This window comes from Amborella trichopoda, chromosome 5 (genome assembly GCF_054954075.1).
Source record: "Amborella trichopoda isolate Santa Cruz 75 chromosome 5, AtrichopodaSantaCruz75HAP2 v2.0, whole genome shotgun sequence".
NCBI classification, from domain to species: domain Eukaryota; kingdom Viridiplantae; phylum Streptophyta; class Magnoliopsida; order Amborellales; family Amborellaceae; genus Amborella; species Amborella trichopoda.
Genome location: NC_142340.1, coordinates 2,113,283 through 2,132,832, shown reverse-complemented (window position 1 = coordinate 2,132,832; position 19,550 = coordinate 2,113,283). Strand labels below are relative to the sequence as shown.

The 19,550-nt window shown below is 32.3% G+C and overlaps 1 protein-coding gene across 1 annotated transcript; it reads right to left on the bottom strand.

The window, feature by feature from the left end:
• LOC18426711 (glutamyl-tRNA reductase 1, chloroplastic) lies at nt 1–942 on the bottom strand. Its single transcript, XM_006833353.1, has one exon. The coding sequence runs from the start codon at nt 940–942 to the stop codon at nt 1–3; it is 942 nt and encodes a 313-aa protein (XP_006833416.1).
• Nucleotides 943–19,550: the final 18,608 nt, after the last annotated feature.

Sequence of the window (19,550 nt, the reverse complement as noted above, 5' to 3'; positions counted from 1 at the left end):
TCAACAGCTTTCTGTCGCTTCTTCTCCTCCTCCTCCTTCAAAAAAATCCTCTCTTTTGAACCCAAACATTTGTTCCAAAACCCCCACATTTCTCAGTGCCATCTTCAAACTGTTTTCATCGCCATTATTACACCTTAAATGCTTCAATGGCTCATGCAATAGCTTCTTAACCACCCCTTTACTAAGCTCCTCCATTGCCTTTCTCTCTCTGTGTGAAACCCCACTCCTCATCTTCCCATAACATCTCTCTAGCTCTGAAACCCTAATGCTTTCAGCGAATTCCATGAGCTTTTTGATTGTAGGAACAAAAAAAAGAGAATTTCTCCATGCCCCGAATTTCATGGCCTCCTCTTCGATGATTTCCATGGCTTCTATGGCCTTTCTCTCTCTAGCTTCCACATTAGTTTCCACCATTTCTCTCACATCATCGACGTCAAAAACTCTTACTCCCTCTACACCTGCAACACATTGGCCGACATTTCTCGGCACTGAAATATCGACAAACATCAGCTTCTCTTTCTTCTCCGCACAGTCCCCCTCTTTTTCTCTCTTCTCTGCAAATCCTTCCAAATTCTCTCTCAAGAACATTGGCTTCTCAGAGGAAGTACAGGTGAAAATCACATCCGCTTCATCAACAACTGAATAAATCTCAGAAAATGGCCTGTAAAGTATTTCTATCTCACTCTTCAAACTCTTCTTCAAATCCGAAACCCTATCTTCGGTTCTATTCACGACCACCACTCTCTTGAAACCCTTCGAACTCAGATGATTTATCAATAGCTTTGCCATTTTCCCTGCTCCAATCACCACAATTTTCAGAGGATTAAGCTTAGGATTGAGGTTGAGGTTGAGATTAGAGATGGCGAGATCAACGGCCGCAGAGCTCACGGAGATGGAACCAACGGTCAGATTCGTGGCTGATCGAGCACGTTTTCCCGCCATTATGGCATGTTTAAAGAGGGCTAATAAGGTTTTAAGATTAGGATTAGGGTTAGGGTTAGGTGAATGGTTTAGAGCTAGGATTAGGGTTAAGACTTGCTTAACCTGGGAGAGGATTTGATTTTCTCCTAAGATTAGAGAGTCTAGGCCTGAGGATACACGGAAGAGGTGTTTGGTGGCTTCTTTGTCTTTGAGGATGTAGAGGTGAGGTTGGAGGAGAGGGAGAGGGATACCACCTGCCTGTTTGAGAGAAAAATAATAAATTAATAAATAATATCAAAAGGCAAAGTAAGAAACTCTCAAATATTTAATTAATAGCATGCTCTTTTGTTTGCTCTAGGGGGGGCAATGGGTTGGGGTCGGGGTCCAACTGGGATCTAATACAACTAGGTCTAACTGACTCAGACGTGGGTCGAGTTTGGTCGGGTAACGTTGTAGAAATGAAAAAACAAGAAATTAAAATATTTAAAATTTATTATGTATATTTTATAATATATAGTTAATATTATTCAATTTATATAGTTATATATATATATATATATATATATATATATATATATATATATATAAACAGTTATCCAATGCATTGGATATATCATAGTATAATGCAACGACAATTCTAAAAACCTATGTTTGTGGTATTTGTATGACCTCAAATTTTGCACACACACTCTTTATCTCAATAATCAATCCCCCCAAGAACAAAAGTTCAATTTGAACACTAGATATGATCAAAATGAGTCCCCTCTAAAAATGAATATGGACCATTCATTTTGTGAATTTCCATATCTTAGCCTTTATAAACTCAAAATCAGTTTTTTTCTTTTTTAACATTGCTCATCTAATGATAATAAAGCCATCCAAAAAAGTTGAAAATGAAAAATCCTTTTAAGGCCTAGATCTAAGCACCTCACCAAAATGAACGGCCTATGTTAATTGGGCTAAAAAAGTACTTCTGGATTGTGTTTTCAATTTTTTCTTTTTTTGTGATTGCGCATAAGATTGAAAATAGTGTATATTTCAAAATTTGGATCAAACAACTGGTCATAAGATGGTTTTTTAAGGTTGTTGCATCATATTACTATACAACGGTTGCATGAAATCATTGATATATATATATATATATATATATATATATATATATATATATATATATATATATATATATATATATATATATATATATTTCATGCAACTGTTGCGTGGTAATACAATGTAACTATCTGCAAAAACCATGTTAAAGACATTTGTTTGATACGAATTTTTATATGTACACTCTTTTCATTCTGAAGAACAATAAAAAAAAGAAAATTTTGAAAAAATGCCTTAGAATGTTTTCATTCTAGCCCAATTATTATTAGTCGTCCATTTTATTGAGATAGTTAGATATAGGCTTCATAAGAATTTTTTTATTCTCAAAATTTTTATATAGCATTATCATCATTAGATTAATAATGCTAAAAAAGAAAAAGGTGATTTTGAATTTGTTAAGGCCTAGATCTAGAAATTCACCAAATGGATGGTCGAGATTCATTATTGGATGGGTACTAATTTTGACATTATCTAGGATATAAATTGAATTTTGTTTTTCATAGGATTGATTATGAGGATGAAGAGAATGTGTGTGCATAATTTGGGGTCATACAAATGCCAAAAATATAGTTATTTAAAGGTGTAATTGCATTATATTACTATACAACCGTTGCATTAGATCATTTCCTATATATATATATATATATATATATATATATATATATATATATATATATATATATATATATATATATATATAGTAATGATTCTATGAGACCCTCCCACACCCATGTGTGTAAGACTCCAAAGGATCACCCTTAAAATTTGGCACAGATATCTAGAAAAGTTATCATATGGGTGTGGGACTTGACTTTTCTAAAGATTTGTGCCAAATTTAATGGTGATCCTTTGGGGTCCTATACACATGAGTGTGGGAGGGTCTCATAGGATCACTACTCATATATATATATATATATATATATATATATATATATATATATATATATATATATATATATATATATATATATATAGGAAAATTGTTTCATGCAGGCTAGACCGCATTTCTACATATACAGTCCAAAAAGTGTAAAGCATCCATCTTAAAGATGGAGGCAAATAGGTGTTCCATCTATAAACAATAGAGACTAACAGTCCAAATGTTTTCTTACTTGAATTATTATTTCTAGTTTTTAAAATTTATTTATTTTTTCATATGCATGATCTCCATGTTAGAGATTACATGTTCTTAAAAATTAAGTCTTAAAATCCATCTCAAAAGTACATTTATTAAGAGCCCCTCATTTCTACATATGCGGGCTTGACAGTATAGAAACCTAGTCCATATATATATACACACTGGGTCAGGTTTCGTTGGGTTAATCCCGGTGCAGACTGACCCATGAGGTCATGGAACTGGACGCGACTCTGGCCGGGTTCATCACCGAACTCATTGCACCCTTGTCTATACTCTCAGGTAAAGTCTCATCTAGGAGTATTTTTAAGACCTCAAATTTTGGACATGTAGCTTCTTCAACCTAGTACGGAGAAAAACACGAGTAACAAATCATATTCTCTAAAACACGAGTAACAAATCATATTCTCTATGCACTTGAAAAGATAGTGCTCCAAGATTAAACAGAAATGGTCCAATTGAAAGATGAGATTTATGTGATGAAGAAATCAAAATCCAACTTTTGTTTTTTGAAAATCATCTAGTGATTATTAAGTGGATCCAACAATTTCAGATGGAAAAATTCCCCCAAGTAGCCCTTTTCCCCAAAGGAGTAATTGTCCAATTTGTTCCTGCAAGAGCATTGTATACACCGCTTAAATAGAAACAGAGAGAACAATCAAATTACTTCAAAACAATTTTTTTTTTTTTTTGAAATGGTTGAATCAACCATAAAAATCGACCAAGTGGGTACTAAATACCATACAAGTAACTTCTCAATTACTTTGTCAATAGATATCTTAAACGTCTTTGTTCATTAATTCTAATCTCAAACCAGGAGCGTATTACTAGTTTTGCTCCACTGAAGTACCCAAGAAAAATAGTGTACATATCTTGCTTCTTTTAGATTCCAAACTTACGACACCTTTTTTTATTAAGATCTCTTGTTCATAGTTTCCAAATACAACCAACTAAATGATGTAAATATCCCCACTCATTTTAGGTTTCAAAATTATAATACATTTTTTCATTAAAATATCTTGTTCCATGTTTGGTACGTGGAAAAAGTTATGTCATTTACACCATTTGGCTCTACGTAAATCACCAACTTAAGTGGAAACCGTCCCCGCTTGTTTTGGGATTCAAACTCAAAAACATATTTTTCATTAAGATCCCTTGTTCCATATTTGAAATTGAAATGAGAGGTGGCATTTAATTAAATTGATCCACTTGTTTTATATGGCAAATTAACCAAATTCCCCTAGTTCAAGATCTCAAACCCTGAATACTAGCATTTCAGCCTTTTTCAAGAAAGAAATTTTCAGTTTTTGTGGATAATCATAAAATTAAATAGTATTTATGCATAAAAAACATAGTTAACATCTTAAGGGTTCAAATGGCTTATAGCATATTATCTATACCTTGGCCATCCACTCCCTCACTTCTTGTGTCCCTTTGTTCCATGAACCAGTGACAAAGTATATCTCAACTCTGTTGCATGTACTAAGAACTGCAGCTTCATCAATGTGATCCAAGTTGCATAGTTCCTGAACCACACATGGCCATTTTTCTTCTTTGATTGCAAGTTTCTCTCTCATCTCCACTGGTGAAGTATGCACGCTAAGCCCTATCACTACAATGCTGCTCCTTTCTGTCTTGGTTCCTGGTTCTCAAAATATACCAAAATTTTTAAACCAAAAGATCAAATAACGGTAGACCTTTTTCATGTATCATGCTAAAAAAAAGAAAAAAAAGAGACATCTTTTTTATGTGTCTCCACATAAATTTTTTTTATTTTGAATAGACCTTTACACATAATTTATATGTCCGAAGACCTCTACTTGTCTGATCTTGATTAGAGGGCTGGAAGCGAGTATATAACCATGCTACATGCTGATATCAAACTTTATCTATTAGGTCATGGTTGAGATAACATTGGTGTTGGTACATTTCATAAAGAAAAAAAGCATTGTAATGTTATGGACTCACTTCTAGCTGTCCCATAAAAATTCGATGACTGCACGCCTCTTGACACAAATTATATTTGGAGACACAAAGCTTGGTTGCAAGTAACTATTTTCTATCATCCATGCATAAAAGGGCACGCAAAGACACACATGTGCGCATATTATCTTACAAAATTAATGCTCCTCCAAATATTCGTGAAAATTTAGCTATTGCATATATATATTTTTTGACATTAATTTAGCTGTTGCATTTTGATAGACAAACTGAAATGAGAACAAGTTGGTAAAGGTTGGACATTTTCAAATTAAATCATGAAATTCGAAACAAAACTAGAAATACTCCCATTCCATGATAGTTGTGATTCATTTTCCACCTTAGATCATAATGACAAAATGAAAGAAAAAAAAACAAAAAACATGGAAATAACTCATTCAAAAGGCCAATTGTTTACTATACTTATTTTTCATACAAAAAAGTCAACTACATCTAGCTAACAGATATTAAATTCTACTAGTTTTAAACATTGAAGAAATTTCTTTTTAGATTTCAAGCCTGGTCAATAACACAACTCTATTATTTGATTTCACATCTTTTGGTTAAAAATAATTAAAAAGTAATAGTGACTTGCTTGTACAAAAAATAAATGGGATTGTGTACTATGAGACCATTTATTTTTGGTACAAGAAGAGCACAACTTTTCTTATCCTTTGGATATGAAACCTAACATATTAAAATATATCACAGCTTTCAAAAAAATTTGCTTTAGACTTTGTGCTCAATTAGTGACATATCGCTACCCATCCGATTTCATATCCAATGGTTGACAATAATTGTGACATTCTTGTATAAAAAATAAATGATCCCCTCATATATATTTTCAAAATAAATACCCTCATTTCTTACAAACGATAATTAATTTATTTTAACCTCTCTTGCTAGAAATTAGTGCAGGGTAAAGGTTCAAGGAGGGCAGTATTTTCACACGTGGCTTTGAGATATTTAAAAGTGCATCTCTTGACTCGCTTATGAAGGACGTTGGTGCCCGCCTTGTAATCATAACGTGGCTTATGAGAAGCAAAAACATTTTATGCTCCCCTTGGAGCATATAGTACATTTAGTCTCTCAGCTAAAACCTGATCTGCCAGCATTGAAGATTCATTTTTTAAGGAAATTTTCTAAAATATACTTTTTCTTTTTTGGGTATGTCAGTGGTGGAAAAAAAAAAGTTAATTTTTTTTTTTCACTTTGGATATGAACTATTTACATTTTTATCTATTTTTTAGAATTTGATTCCAAACCCTGATCATGAGTTGGACTAGTTACAAAAATAAAAATAAAATTTAATGGGTGGTGTTTGCAAAGAGCCTAGGTTCTAAACAATCAAATTAGAGCCTACCTTCAAATAGTATCGAGAAATGTGGTTTCAATACTAGAAATATTTGTGGTAGCCTTAGAATATATTTTCGCCTTTATTTATAAAGTTTAAAGCTTCAAAAATAGTATAGATCGACAGATCTAGGAAAACTTGAAAATTTTAAAAATTGACGGTCTAAAAATGCATTACAAACTATATTATTTCCAAAACTTGAAATCTATTTTTTTCTCATGTCCATGTATCTTGATGTTGAGATAATCAATTTGAAGATACTGGGATTTCAAAACAACCTCTTTAAGTGAAATTTTTGTGATAGGCTCCAATTTGATTATTTAGAGCCTTGGCTCTATATAAACTTTTCCCAAATTAAATTATTAAAGTTCTACGAATATTGTGATACGTTTCCTATAATCATTCTACACCTCGTCTCCGAGAGAGGACAAATTTGGGATAACAATTGAGTGTCATAGTTGAAGATTTTTGGGGAGCATATATAAAGGGAAGAAAAAATCAAAGTAAGTAACAAAGCAATTAGGTATGCGTGGTGGGAGTAGGAAAATCCACTTAATTCTCTATCCATTTTATGTAATACTAATTACTGCATGGTGGGAGTAGGAAAATCCAGTTAATTCTCTATCCATTTTATGTAATACTAAGTACTGCAAAGAGGAAATGATCAAATGTAAAATTTGATCTAATAAATTAAAACAAAACGCCTGATCCAATATATGATCATGCATTTTGAAATTTATACAAAAGGTATAATGGTCAAAAAATAATTATAGACAAGTTTTTTTGAACTTCTTGGATTTAAGGTTTTCTAACTGCTTTTGGGTGTAATGAAGATTAAAAAATTGCCCATCTGACTGGGAATCAGCCGAGTCGGACCCAAACCAGGAGGCTAGTGATTCCAGATCGGAGAACATTTGAATGATGTTGGTCCTCCGGTTCTAGTATTTTCCCCTAGGTTTTTGTTAATAGTATTCGTGTCCCACTTGATAATAATCCAAGTCGGATCGGGGAATAGGAATCAGATGCTGAATCAGTGCCTCATTCTGATTTTTGAAACACTAGTTTATATACGTGCTATGCATCATTTTCCCGACTCAATACGAATTAAAATTATAGCCAATTAAAAATTTGGTAAAAATTATAGAAAAAACAAAGAACTTTCTACCTTCAAATTCTCTTGATTTTTTTTGACCATTAGACAAGTTCCTCCTAATGACAACTTGTCATAATTAGATTTTGAACCATATTCTAGTCTACATGAATTTCTTTTGAATTTAAATTCTAAATGGTGGTTTCCATGCTTCTCTTTTTTGGCAAGTGATAGTTTTTCCAAAAAATGCTAATTTAGCCTTCTTTTTTTGAGATTTTGATTTCAAATGGTAGTAACGTTAATGTTGGGCAGGCTTTGCTACCCATGCGAGACAGGAGGCATAAGTTATGGCAGGCTTGAAGATAATCCAACTCGCCATAGAGTGCTCCAGCGGGACTAAGATGTACGCTTACTCCTTTGAGAATAAGATGTACGATTTATTATTATTATTATTATTATTATTATAATTATTATTACTATTACTATTACTATTATTATTATTATTTATTTATTTAAAAAAGGTCACCTCCCAAAAATGGGGGTACTAAAACACTTTGAGATAGGGTTTAACTCGAGGCAGTGAATGGACGATAGGCATATTTATGGCCCAACTAAAATTATGACAAAAATATTGTCCCACGAATAATAAGCAAAAAGCATTCTAAATTTAATGAGCAAAAAACCCACAACCCATAATTCAAAATCACAAAAAGAAACACATGACTTTTAAACTATGAGAAGCTTTTGTGTGGTAACCTAGTGGATCTTCCATGCAACCAAGAGGCCAAATATTCACAAAATCAATAAAGAATAAAGAAGGATATGAAAATTACATCAGCCATAAAACTTGTTTTTTTTTTTTTTAACTTTAACCATGAACCCATAAAACTTGTTTTTTTTTTTCATCTTTAACCATGACCCTATAAAACTTGTTTCCTTACCAATAGCCATAGGTTCCTTCATCGCCAAAATGGTTGGACCCCTAGACCCCTTCATATTGGCCCTCTTGAATTGAGTCACAAATCTAGGGTTTAGTTCCCATTGCTCTTGCCTGCCATGAATAATGGGTTCTCTTTTTAGCCCTAACCCATGATTCTTATAATTTCTCCAACACAAACCAATCTTAGATCTCCCCCCAAAAGCCACGGCCAAACCAGTAAGAAGAGCCATTAATGTGTGAGCCCTGACCAATAATACAACAAAATAATAAGAAAAAATAAGAAAGACTTGAATGAGGCTCCCATTGGGTGTAGAGAGGCCTCTATATCCATATAAGTGTGCCCCACCTAGGGTTATTTTAGTGGAGCAATTGGGCTTAATGGTGGGGGCTGCTTTGATGAACTCCAAGCCAAGATTAATGGCTATGAACAACTGTTGAAATGGAGCATAGACATTTGTTTATTCTCTTCCCTTACTCCAAGCCATTCCATTTGTCTGTCTGCTCCATGCCATTTATGCATTATGAATTGGCTTCCAAGGCATCCAAGGGTGAAACATCACATACATTATTCAACAACTTGATTACTTTATTATTTATATTAATATTGTACGGGGTTCACATTGAAACTTAATGTCTCACCTCACCTGTAAATTTGATAAATGCCTAGTCATAAACCCCCTATCCCAGTAACATGCACACACAGGTTTTGGGCACGTGTCACACTATAAGGATACGACACTAATGTTTGACATTTAGACAATTATAAAAACTATTTATGTTAAAATCAAATATAAAATATTCTAATAATACTTAATATCCCACTTCAATAATGCATATATATAGAATGTCATAAAGATATAATTTGATATTGGTTTTTTAAACACGTAACTCTATCAGATGTTGCCACTCATATCCTAAGTAACATACCCCCCCTCCACACACACACTCCTTTTTAGAGTTCGAGAAATTTTCATTTTCATATTAAATAACTTTCTTTTTGCATTTTCATATTAAATAACTTTCTTACTCTTGCCTGGTCAAATGGGAAAGGTTTCTATACTTCCCGTGCAGCATAGAAGATGTATACTTATCTCATCCAGCCGTTCAATTTAGATCAAGTGAGCCACTCACTGTTTGATCTAGATCAGACGCCTCAGATATTTTATTTTTAGATTTTTCTACAAATTGCATAAATATGAACTTCCATACATGCCATCTTCTCAATGGGGCGCAACTAAAAGAAAAATATTAAAAATAATTTATTGATAAAATATAATGATTAAAATACCCCTTGAAAATTTCAAGGTATTTTTATAATTTTATTTTATTGGAAATATTTGTTTGATATTTTTTACAAGTGCGAGTTTAAGAGAGGAGTGGACATCCAAAATTTGGTATGAAAATGTTTTTAAAATTTAATTAAAAATAACATAGTGTAGAGATGTGACATGGTAATTATGGCCATCACAGTCATCCATTCAAAATGGACGGTTGGATAAAGAGAAATATATAAGTTTTATGGTGTAGGGCAAACATAAAAAGCTTACCCCCGTAAAATTGTTACTATAGTAATATAATGAAACAATGTTGGAGGTTATCTCAATATCGTTGCTATAGAAAGCTTGCCCCAATGAAATTGTTACTATAATGTAGAGACAGGGTATTGTGATTGGGCCATCTTAATAACCAATTCAATGTTGGAGGACAATAACTAGAGAGATGTAGAGAAATCTCTAATTGTATGAGGAGTGATTTCATGAAACAATAATGAAAGAATATTTTAAAACAATCTTCGTACACTCTTTTCATTCTAATGAACAATCACAAAAAAAAAAAAAAAAAAAATTGAAAATCCAACCTATAATGTTTTTTTTAGCCCAATTAACATTGGCCGCCTATTTTGGTGAGATACTTAGATCTAGGCCTTAGAAGGATCTTTTTTAAATCTTTTAAATAACTTTATTGTCATTAGATCAACAACGTTAAAAAAGAAAAAAATGATTTTGAATTCATAAAGGCCTAGATTGTGAAATTAACCAAATGGACAGTCTAGATTCATTGTTGTAAGAGACTCACTTTGACTATATATAGGATGCAATTTATTTTTCTTTTTTTTTGAGATTGAGTATTTAGATGAAGAGAGTGTGTGTGTGTAAAATTTTAAGTCATACAAATACTACAAATGTGGTTTTCTAGAAGTGTGGTTTCATTATATTATAATGACATGATATATATATATATATATATATAGAGTAAATCCTCACCTCGAATCCTCGTTCAGGATGCTTTTTTTTTTCGACAAAATTACTATCTTTTATTTATCAGAGAATGAGTACAATATATTTAGGAAGAAGAAAATTAGAAACCAATGCATAAAAAGACTTGCAGACTCTCATAAAGGTCCAAAATTCTCATCCACTGCCTTCTCAATCGCCAAGAAGGAAGGTCCAAAATTCTCATCCACTGCCTTCTCAATCGCCAAGAAGGCCGCCACACATGGGAACACCAATTAACAACATTTAACGAATTCCCTTCAATTATACAACGGCCTTGCACTCTTCTTTGGACCACCAGCTGCAATCCTCTTTCAAGAGCCTCCATTTTTGCTTCATTGATGGTTAAGACACCGCTTGCTCTTGCATAGAAAAACACTATAGCTCCAGTAGAGTCTCCATGATGACTTTAAATCAATTTTTAATACTGATTATGAAATTTGAAGCTAAAAAATGTTACAGAGCTTATGGATTTATGAACACATATTTTAAGGGCAAAATGGACGGTCTAGATAACGTGTTATAATATACACTATTTTTAGGACTTGAAATCTAAACTTTTATTTTACAAACATAATGTTTAAGGCTGAGATGATAAATTTGAAGGTTTTGTTGATGCTAGAAATGCAATTTTTTAGTGGGTTTTGAGGCGAGGCTTTACTTGTTTTAATAAGACTGCAGTGTCATCAAAACATTTTCACACACACACACACACACACACACACACACACACACACACACACACATATATATATATATATATATATATATATATATTGAAAAATATTTTTTCAGCCACTAGCTATAATGAATGGTATAAGCTACTAACTCCAAGCCGTTAGATCTTCATCGAGTAATTGAAATTTCATATCACTATCTCAATTTTAATTTTTTTTTTCTAAAAAACATATCGTAATGAAATTTTGGATATGTATAATAAAAAATAGGGTGCACAATAAAAATATATATAAAAAATATTTCCTAAATTATAAAATAGCCGAAATACTTCTTAACAATGATGGGAGGCAATTTGGTCATTTTAAATTATTGAAAGTAATTATTTTATATTTTTATATGATGCGCATAGTGTTAGGTATATACACACACAAAATTTCATCTTAATCTGATTTATAAAAAAAAAGTTAAAATTAAAATTAAAATAGTAGCATGAATTTTAAACAACCTTATGAAGATGTGGTAGCTGATGAAGATGTAATAGCTAAGAGAGACATGTCCACGGATGTCAGAGAAAAGGCCTTATAGCTTCACTTGGTACTCAAAATGATGTAAGGTAGCCCATTGTCCTTTCAATCCCATGGACCTCGCACCGTGCATTGAACTCTCTCTTAAAAAAGATCAAAAAACACAAGTTATCACCTCCAATCTACCCTCTTAATTTATTCATTTCTATTTTCACCTAACCAAAAACTTAAATCTATTTATTACTGGTAGGTTGGCTGCATTTTAGCGTCCTGATTTTTAGATCATTAAAAAACACAACCATAACGGACCATAGGACAAAAAGGCTGTTAATTTTACTATCAAGCACAAAAAAAAGGAATACCAATAATTTTGCTAGTACTTCTTGGTAATTATTTTGGATATTCTCGAGTTATTTTCATTAATATCCCATTAAATAAGTAAGAGTGAAAGAATGAATGCTTCTCGGATTGGATGAGTATGAAAGTGTATATAACAAGAGAGGTCAACATTGTAAGAAGAAAGTGTGCAACATAAATTCAAACTCCCTGCAGGGCACATTGAATTTCACATGGAGATGAATGACCTCGTCCGACATTATTTTATTTTATTTTTTTGATAAATATTCAGAAATTTTATTGATGACTACGAAAAAGATATTGCATAATTTTATTAGGTGTGATAAACTGGTGGGTCGACCGACTAGGGCCAGGCTCTAGACTCGACCTGGTGGGTCAGGTCTGGATCTGCTTGTCTTGAATCGGATGGTATTCAAGTTTGGCCTATGTTGAACAATGTCATGCCAGGTCCACCCAATCCACTATATTATATACTGGTTATATATTTTAAAATAGACAAGCTTTCTATGCTTCTCCTACTGCATAAAGTTGTATATTTCACTATATCCAACTGTCCATTTTGAGATGGCCCCAATCACAATGTGACGTTTCTGCACTATTTTATTTTAAATTTTTTCTATAAACTATTTTGGTACTAAATTTTGGGCTCCACTCCTCTCTTAAATTTGCACTTTTAAAAATATCCCCAATAAAATAAAATAACGAAAATACCCCTGAAATTCTCAAGGGGCATTTTAGTTATTATATTTTATCAAAAAAATTAATATTTTTTCTAGGTGCGACCCATGGAGAAGATGACACATACCAAATTTCATTTTCATACAATTTGTAGAAAAAACTAAAAATAAATACTTTGAGGCATCAGATCTAGATCAAACGGTTAATGGCTCACTTGATCTAAATTGGATGGCTGGATAGGGAGAAGTTTATATCTTCTATGTTGTAGGGGAAGTATTGAAACTTTTTTTATTTTATATATATCTAATTATAAGATTTTAAACTCAAAAAATGGTTCAAATCAAGTAGATTTACATACATATAAAAATTCTTAAAAATGGACGGTCCAGAAAATTTGTTGCAAGATGCACTAGTTCTGGGACTCAAAATATTTTTTTCTTCATATTCATACATTTCAATATCGAGATGATCAATTAGAGGGCTTTCCAACTTTAAAACAACTATTTTGGATGGATTTTTGTCGTACACCTTAATTCTACATTTTATGGTTGCAACCTTATATAAATGTTTATGATGATGTCTCTGACTTCATTCTCATCAAAAAGGTCACTGACTTCTCTTTTTTTTTACTTATCAAAAAAGAACTTTATATAAACTTTTCCTCAAAAAAATTCTATAATAAATATTAGGAAGTATAATTTTTTAGTTATAAAATACTAATCATATGGATGTGTTCAGTTGTATTGGCTTTTAAAACTACAGTGTTATATACTTTTGATAAGATTGATGCTTTTGATAGAATTGCATGATTCTCTGATCTAGATTGTCAATGCTTCTGATTTAACTCACTCACTCTCCTACAAGATCGGCTATTCCCTCCAACTCAGGCCGATTGTCAGTTCGGTAAAAGACTAAGTCATGTTCTCAAACCAATCCAATTCAATGATTCCAATCTGGATCAATGTTTTCCAGTAAGGTAAAAATTACATCCGATGATTTCGGGTAGAAAATCACACCCAACTCTAAATCGGATATAGCACGGGTGGCTTGAGTTACTGCCAAATGCAGTTTCCTTAAAAACTCCATGGACTTCAACGTAAAATTTTACAGGTCGATAATCTCAACCACCAATCTAAAAAAATAAGGATTTTGAATCCCCCAAAATATAAAATTTAGCATTGTTTTACAACCGTTAATTTAATGTTTAATAAATTGTCAAACTTGCACTTTTTTGAGCTACAATATCAAGGATTTAAAATGAAAAATACATCTAAAGTTATCAAGAGCGTATATCAAATGGGTGCGATTTGTATAAGGTATCAACCTTAAAAAATTAAAGTAAGGCACAAATATATGCAGTTCATGTGTTGGGAATACTTACAAAAGCTTGAAAATTTATTTTTATCCCTAATTATAAAATTTAAAACTCCAAAATAATGTAGCTCCGAGCAAATATATAAACACTTGAAAATTTTGAAAATGAACGAACTAGATAATGTGTTGCTAGATGCACTACTTCTAGAATTTAAATTTTTTTTTTTTTGTATCCATACATCTTGAGGTTGAGATAATCAATTGTAAGGTTTTTCGACGTCAAAACAACCTTATAGGGTGGATTTTTTCAGTATACCTTATTTCTATAGTATAAGTATAACATGTTAGAATTTGTATAAATTTGGAAATGGTCGATCCCACACAAAGTTCAAGCTTTTGTGTGGCTGACTGTTCATGATAAGATTATTGCTATTGATAATTTGATTAAGAGAGGGAGAATTCTTCCAAATATCTGCCTTATGTGTAAGGAAGATGGTGAATTAAGGGCCCAATTATTTTTTGTATTATTCTTTTGTCATTGGAATTTGGTCTTGGTTCTTCTCGCATGTGGGGTTAAGGCTGTCATTGCCTCAAAATGTGTTGGGGATTATTATCAACATCACTCTTCCACACTTGCCACAGACAAGGGAAAGTTATATGGCAAATTGTTTAAGGAGTGGTGATGTGGGAAGTATGAAAAGCGATGAATAGCGGAGCTTTTGATGGGGATGGTCTATCTTTTTATAAGGTAATTAATAAGATTATACACTTTTTTTTATGTTGGTTGTCAATTACTAAAGTGGGTCGAGGTATTTTGGAAGTGGATTTAAGGATTGATCTTCATGATTGTTCCATTTGGGTATTGTCAAGAGCAAGCCAAGATATATTTCGATTCCACTGTTGGAGGGAGCCTACATAGTAAATTTTGATGGAAGCTCTTTAGAAAACCTTGATATGGTTGGTTTAGGAGGGGTAGTGAGAAATTGGGATTGGGATGTTATGTTTTCATATGCTGGACCTTTAGGTGTGACTACTGAATCACGCCCAATTTCTTGTTCTTCTTCATGGTTTGAAGTTCTTTATTACTAAAAATTTGGGTTCTTGTTGTGTAGTTGAAGGTGGCTCTTTAAATGTCATTAGGTGGTGCAACAAAGAGCAAAAGGTACCGGGAAACTTAGGTCAATTTTGTTGTAAATGTCATTAGGTGGTGCAACAGAGAGCAGAAGGTACCAGGAAACTTAGGTCAATTTTGTTGTAGGTTTTGGATTTGATGAAACCTCTTACTATTTCTTTTTTGCATATCTATAGGGGGAACAATGCGTTGGTTGATTATCTTGCCAAGGGTGGGGCATCTTTACCCTCACTTATTGGGTCTAATGGTGTAATCTCATTAGTATAACTTATCAATAAATGAAGATAATATTCGTCAAAAGAAAAAAAAAAGGATAACATATTATATAGATTTTTCCTATATCAAATTAAAATGAATTTTGTAAAAGGGACCACATTTGAATTTTGACAAATGCAAAATTACAACCAAAAGCAAAACTAGCTATCGAGTATGGCTCCAACGTAATCGACCCCCTAGAGGGTTCATGTTTAGCCGAAACTTCAGTTCAAAATTTTGTATAATTTCAACTAGTGTTTGCAAAATCGAATCAGAACAGTTAATCGGGCATGGGCTCAGAAACTGTTTGACCGACCTGACTGGTAAACCGGTCAATTCAACCATTCTAATTGGACAAGTCCCGGGCGGTAAAAAAAGTATTGAAAAAATAAAAATGATGCAAAGAAAAAAAATCTACTAAAATGTGGAAAGCATATAAATAATGATTAAAACAAAACACATTAAAATGAAGTTGAAAATTAATGAAAAAATAGATTTTAATGAATCGATTTTTGAATTAAAGTGAGTATTAGTGACAAAAACAATTTTTAATCTTTACGATAATGTAAATAATATTTAAAAATACATTATAAATCAATTTTTTTATTTTTGAAAATTTAGATACATTTTTTTGAATTTTTATTAAATTACGGGCTGGTTCCAATCTAATCGGGCTGTTAGCTGTTAGATCACCCGATTTTTCTAAGGTGCATAATCTATGCTTTATGTCTCTTTCTCTCTAAAAGATATTTTGAAATGCTGTTTTTAAACTTGGATTGGTGGGGCGGATTGCTCACCCATATATTTAAATATTAGATTTAAATATTATTTAAAAAAATATTAAATAAATTTAAAAAAATAACAAAAATTATATTAGGTGTTCTAAAGGAATATGGTTGGGCCCCATACCATCACAAAACCAGTTCGGCCCGAACTGATTCTCATTGGGATCGACGATCCATATCGAAAATTACTAGGTTTCAAATTATTTTTTTAACTTGATCTTGCAAGCATGGGAGTTTTAACTGACACGTGCAACTTATTTTCCATTAGAAAGATAGAAAAGGGTTGTTCTGACTGCCACTTGGGAAAAAGAAAATAAATACTTTAAAGTTGAAAAAACTTTAAATCAAAGGAGAAACAGGGGTATTTATGGCGGTTCAGATGACTACTGGCATGTGCGTTGAAAATTTTAAAACTATATAACTAAAATACAGGAAAGGAAAACGTTTATATAATAAGGCGTCAACTTCACAGTATAGATTAAGGCGCCTCTCCAAAATGGACCAAGAAAGTTGCTTGGACGCTGGAAAACCACACCCAAAGATCATTTGAGCTTTGAAATGTACAAATATGATTGATATATAAAAAATAAAAAAAAGGCGAAAAGAATCTCAAAGTCTCGGAAATAATGCATCTATTTTTTGAACAATCTATTATCAAAAATTTCAAGTATAAATAGATATGCTAGATTCACATCATTTTTGGAGATTTGAATTTTATAATTAGTGGTAAGAATATTTTTTTAGTACATTGCATGAATTTTCCATACCGGAACAGCGTCTTTCAGTAGGGTTTAGAGGTGTGCCTTACTTTAAGGTTCGTGCCTATACAAAACCCACCCGTTAAATCATTTTTTAATTTTTTTTGGATGAGGAAGTGGAGAGAAGGCCCGTACCAAGAATTGAGTTTAAGACGTGGCATTGCAATTCGTCAAACGCTATTTTATTTTTTCTTTTGCATATCTTTTGTGATTTTCATTATTATATGAGGAGATAATATGCTCCATGAGGTAAAACCCTCGCATGGATTGTACTTAGGACTTCAAATTTTGGGGATGCAACTTAACCTAGGGAGGAACCTTAAATGGGCGAAATGAATATGCATTAAAGTCATGCACCAGTATTGCATATAGAAGGGCCAATTTTTGGAGTGTGAGACCTATACGTTTAGGGACACAAAATTTAAGACGAAGCTTCCTTCCATGTAACTCCATATAACTTCCTTTGAGCCACAAGATAATCATAGTATATTATATGGTTACTTCTAATGTGAACTAAAATACTAAAATTTTTATTTGTTTTATATAAAAGTTATTTCTTTTTTTTTTTTTTAATGTTGACTTGATGAGAATAAAGCCCTTGATGTCGCATTCTCCCACGCACAATCTAATTTTTTATTGTAAAAAAAAAACCTAGACGTCACCCTGACTATCGAGGTCACACTCGCCATAAAAATTAATGTTTTTAGTACTTGACACGAGATCACACGCACGTGCGTTTCATCAAGCCATGTTTTGAAGCGAAGTTCAAATGCTTTTCCTCAATGATTCTACGAGGCCCATATTTTGTATGACCTATTTGTTAGTCCTTTTTTTAATTTTTCCGAGAGAACGAGTTAAGAATTGTTTTTCTTACTAATATATTAGCATTAGTAGCAATGAACATATCAATTTTGTTTAGATTTGTTTCGAGAGTCTTTTTTGGTTTGTTGAGAAAAATGAAGCAATTCAGTACTTCGGTTTATTAAAAGGAAGATTTTGGACTTTTTTTTTTATTAATTTAGTAAAAATAAATGAATTATTTATATATAAAATATACAAATAATGGAAAAAATTAAAACATAAAAAAATAAAAAATAGAAGAATAAAAAATTACTTTTATATAGTTATTTCTTTTCTGGCCGAAGCATACCCGAATATGACTCGAACCTGACCAAAGCAGCCTGAATCTGACTGAAGTGGCAGCACCATATGCTTCACTTCTCTTCGATTTACGCCTAAAATCCAAAGGCTTCGATCTCTTTGGCAGAAACGAAACGAATTTGATAACACTGGGCCATATACAGTGAGCAATGAATTTACGCATAATTTGGATAGAAAATTGATAGTACTCTAAGCTATCAAAAGTGAAATCGGACGACAATGGTGCTGCTTGCAAAAAGTATCGGTGTTTAGCTGCTCAAGTTCTCCATTGACTTGATTTACTCACCCAAATCATAGGGTCGTATTTTCAATTTTTTTTTGCTGGATCACAAAAAATAAGGTTGGCCAAACTAATCCCCACAAGAACCGAGAGTGATTGAAATGCCTTACTCTAGCTCTGAGTCGCCAGGGGTCGAGTAAAATATTTTCTCCAAAACTATCCTGCTTTAAATGCTATTTTCCATCTTTTTGGTGTTTCTTTTGAAAAAGAAAAGAGTGTGCAGCGTGTGTAATTGCTGACGTGACGTGTGCTTTATGGACGTTTATCAGAAAATAAATTTCTGAAAATTCACAAAAAAGGAAAGGTGGAGTAGTTATGCTTATTCAAACGATCATGGGATCACGTGCCCACGGATCTTTAAAATTTTCAAAAATAATGGTCCAAATATCCGTATAAAAAGGTTTTTAACTATATTTGTTGTTTATTGTTAGTTTTAAAAAACGCGAACTAGATTGGAATTGGCCGATCAATAGTGGAAATCAGTGGTTTAAAAAGCGGATCGGTGATCTGGATCGAGTATATCAAAAACCCATTCGAATCGGCGAATCGACGATCCGGATTGAAAATCTGCTGAATTAATCGGATTAAGCTTTAAAAAAATTCCAAAAAAACTATTAAAATTCGTTTTGAATATTATCTTTTAGGAATCCAATAAGAAATTAGGGTACTACATTATTAACTTTCATTTTTTTCATCAATTTGTGAATATTGAGATGCTTTTTCCCTATATAAACTTATGTTAACCATTAAATTTGCATCACATAAAAGAAATATCATAGAATTATCATGGATAAAATATATAATTATACATGGACTATTATAAAG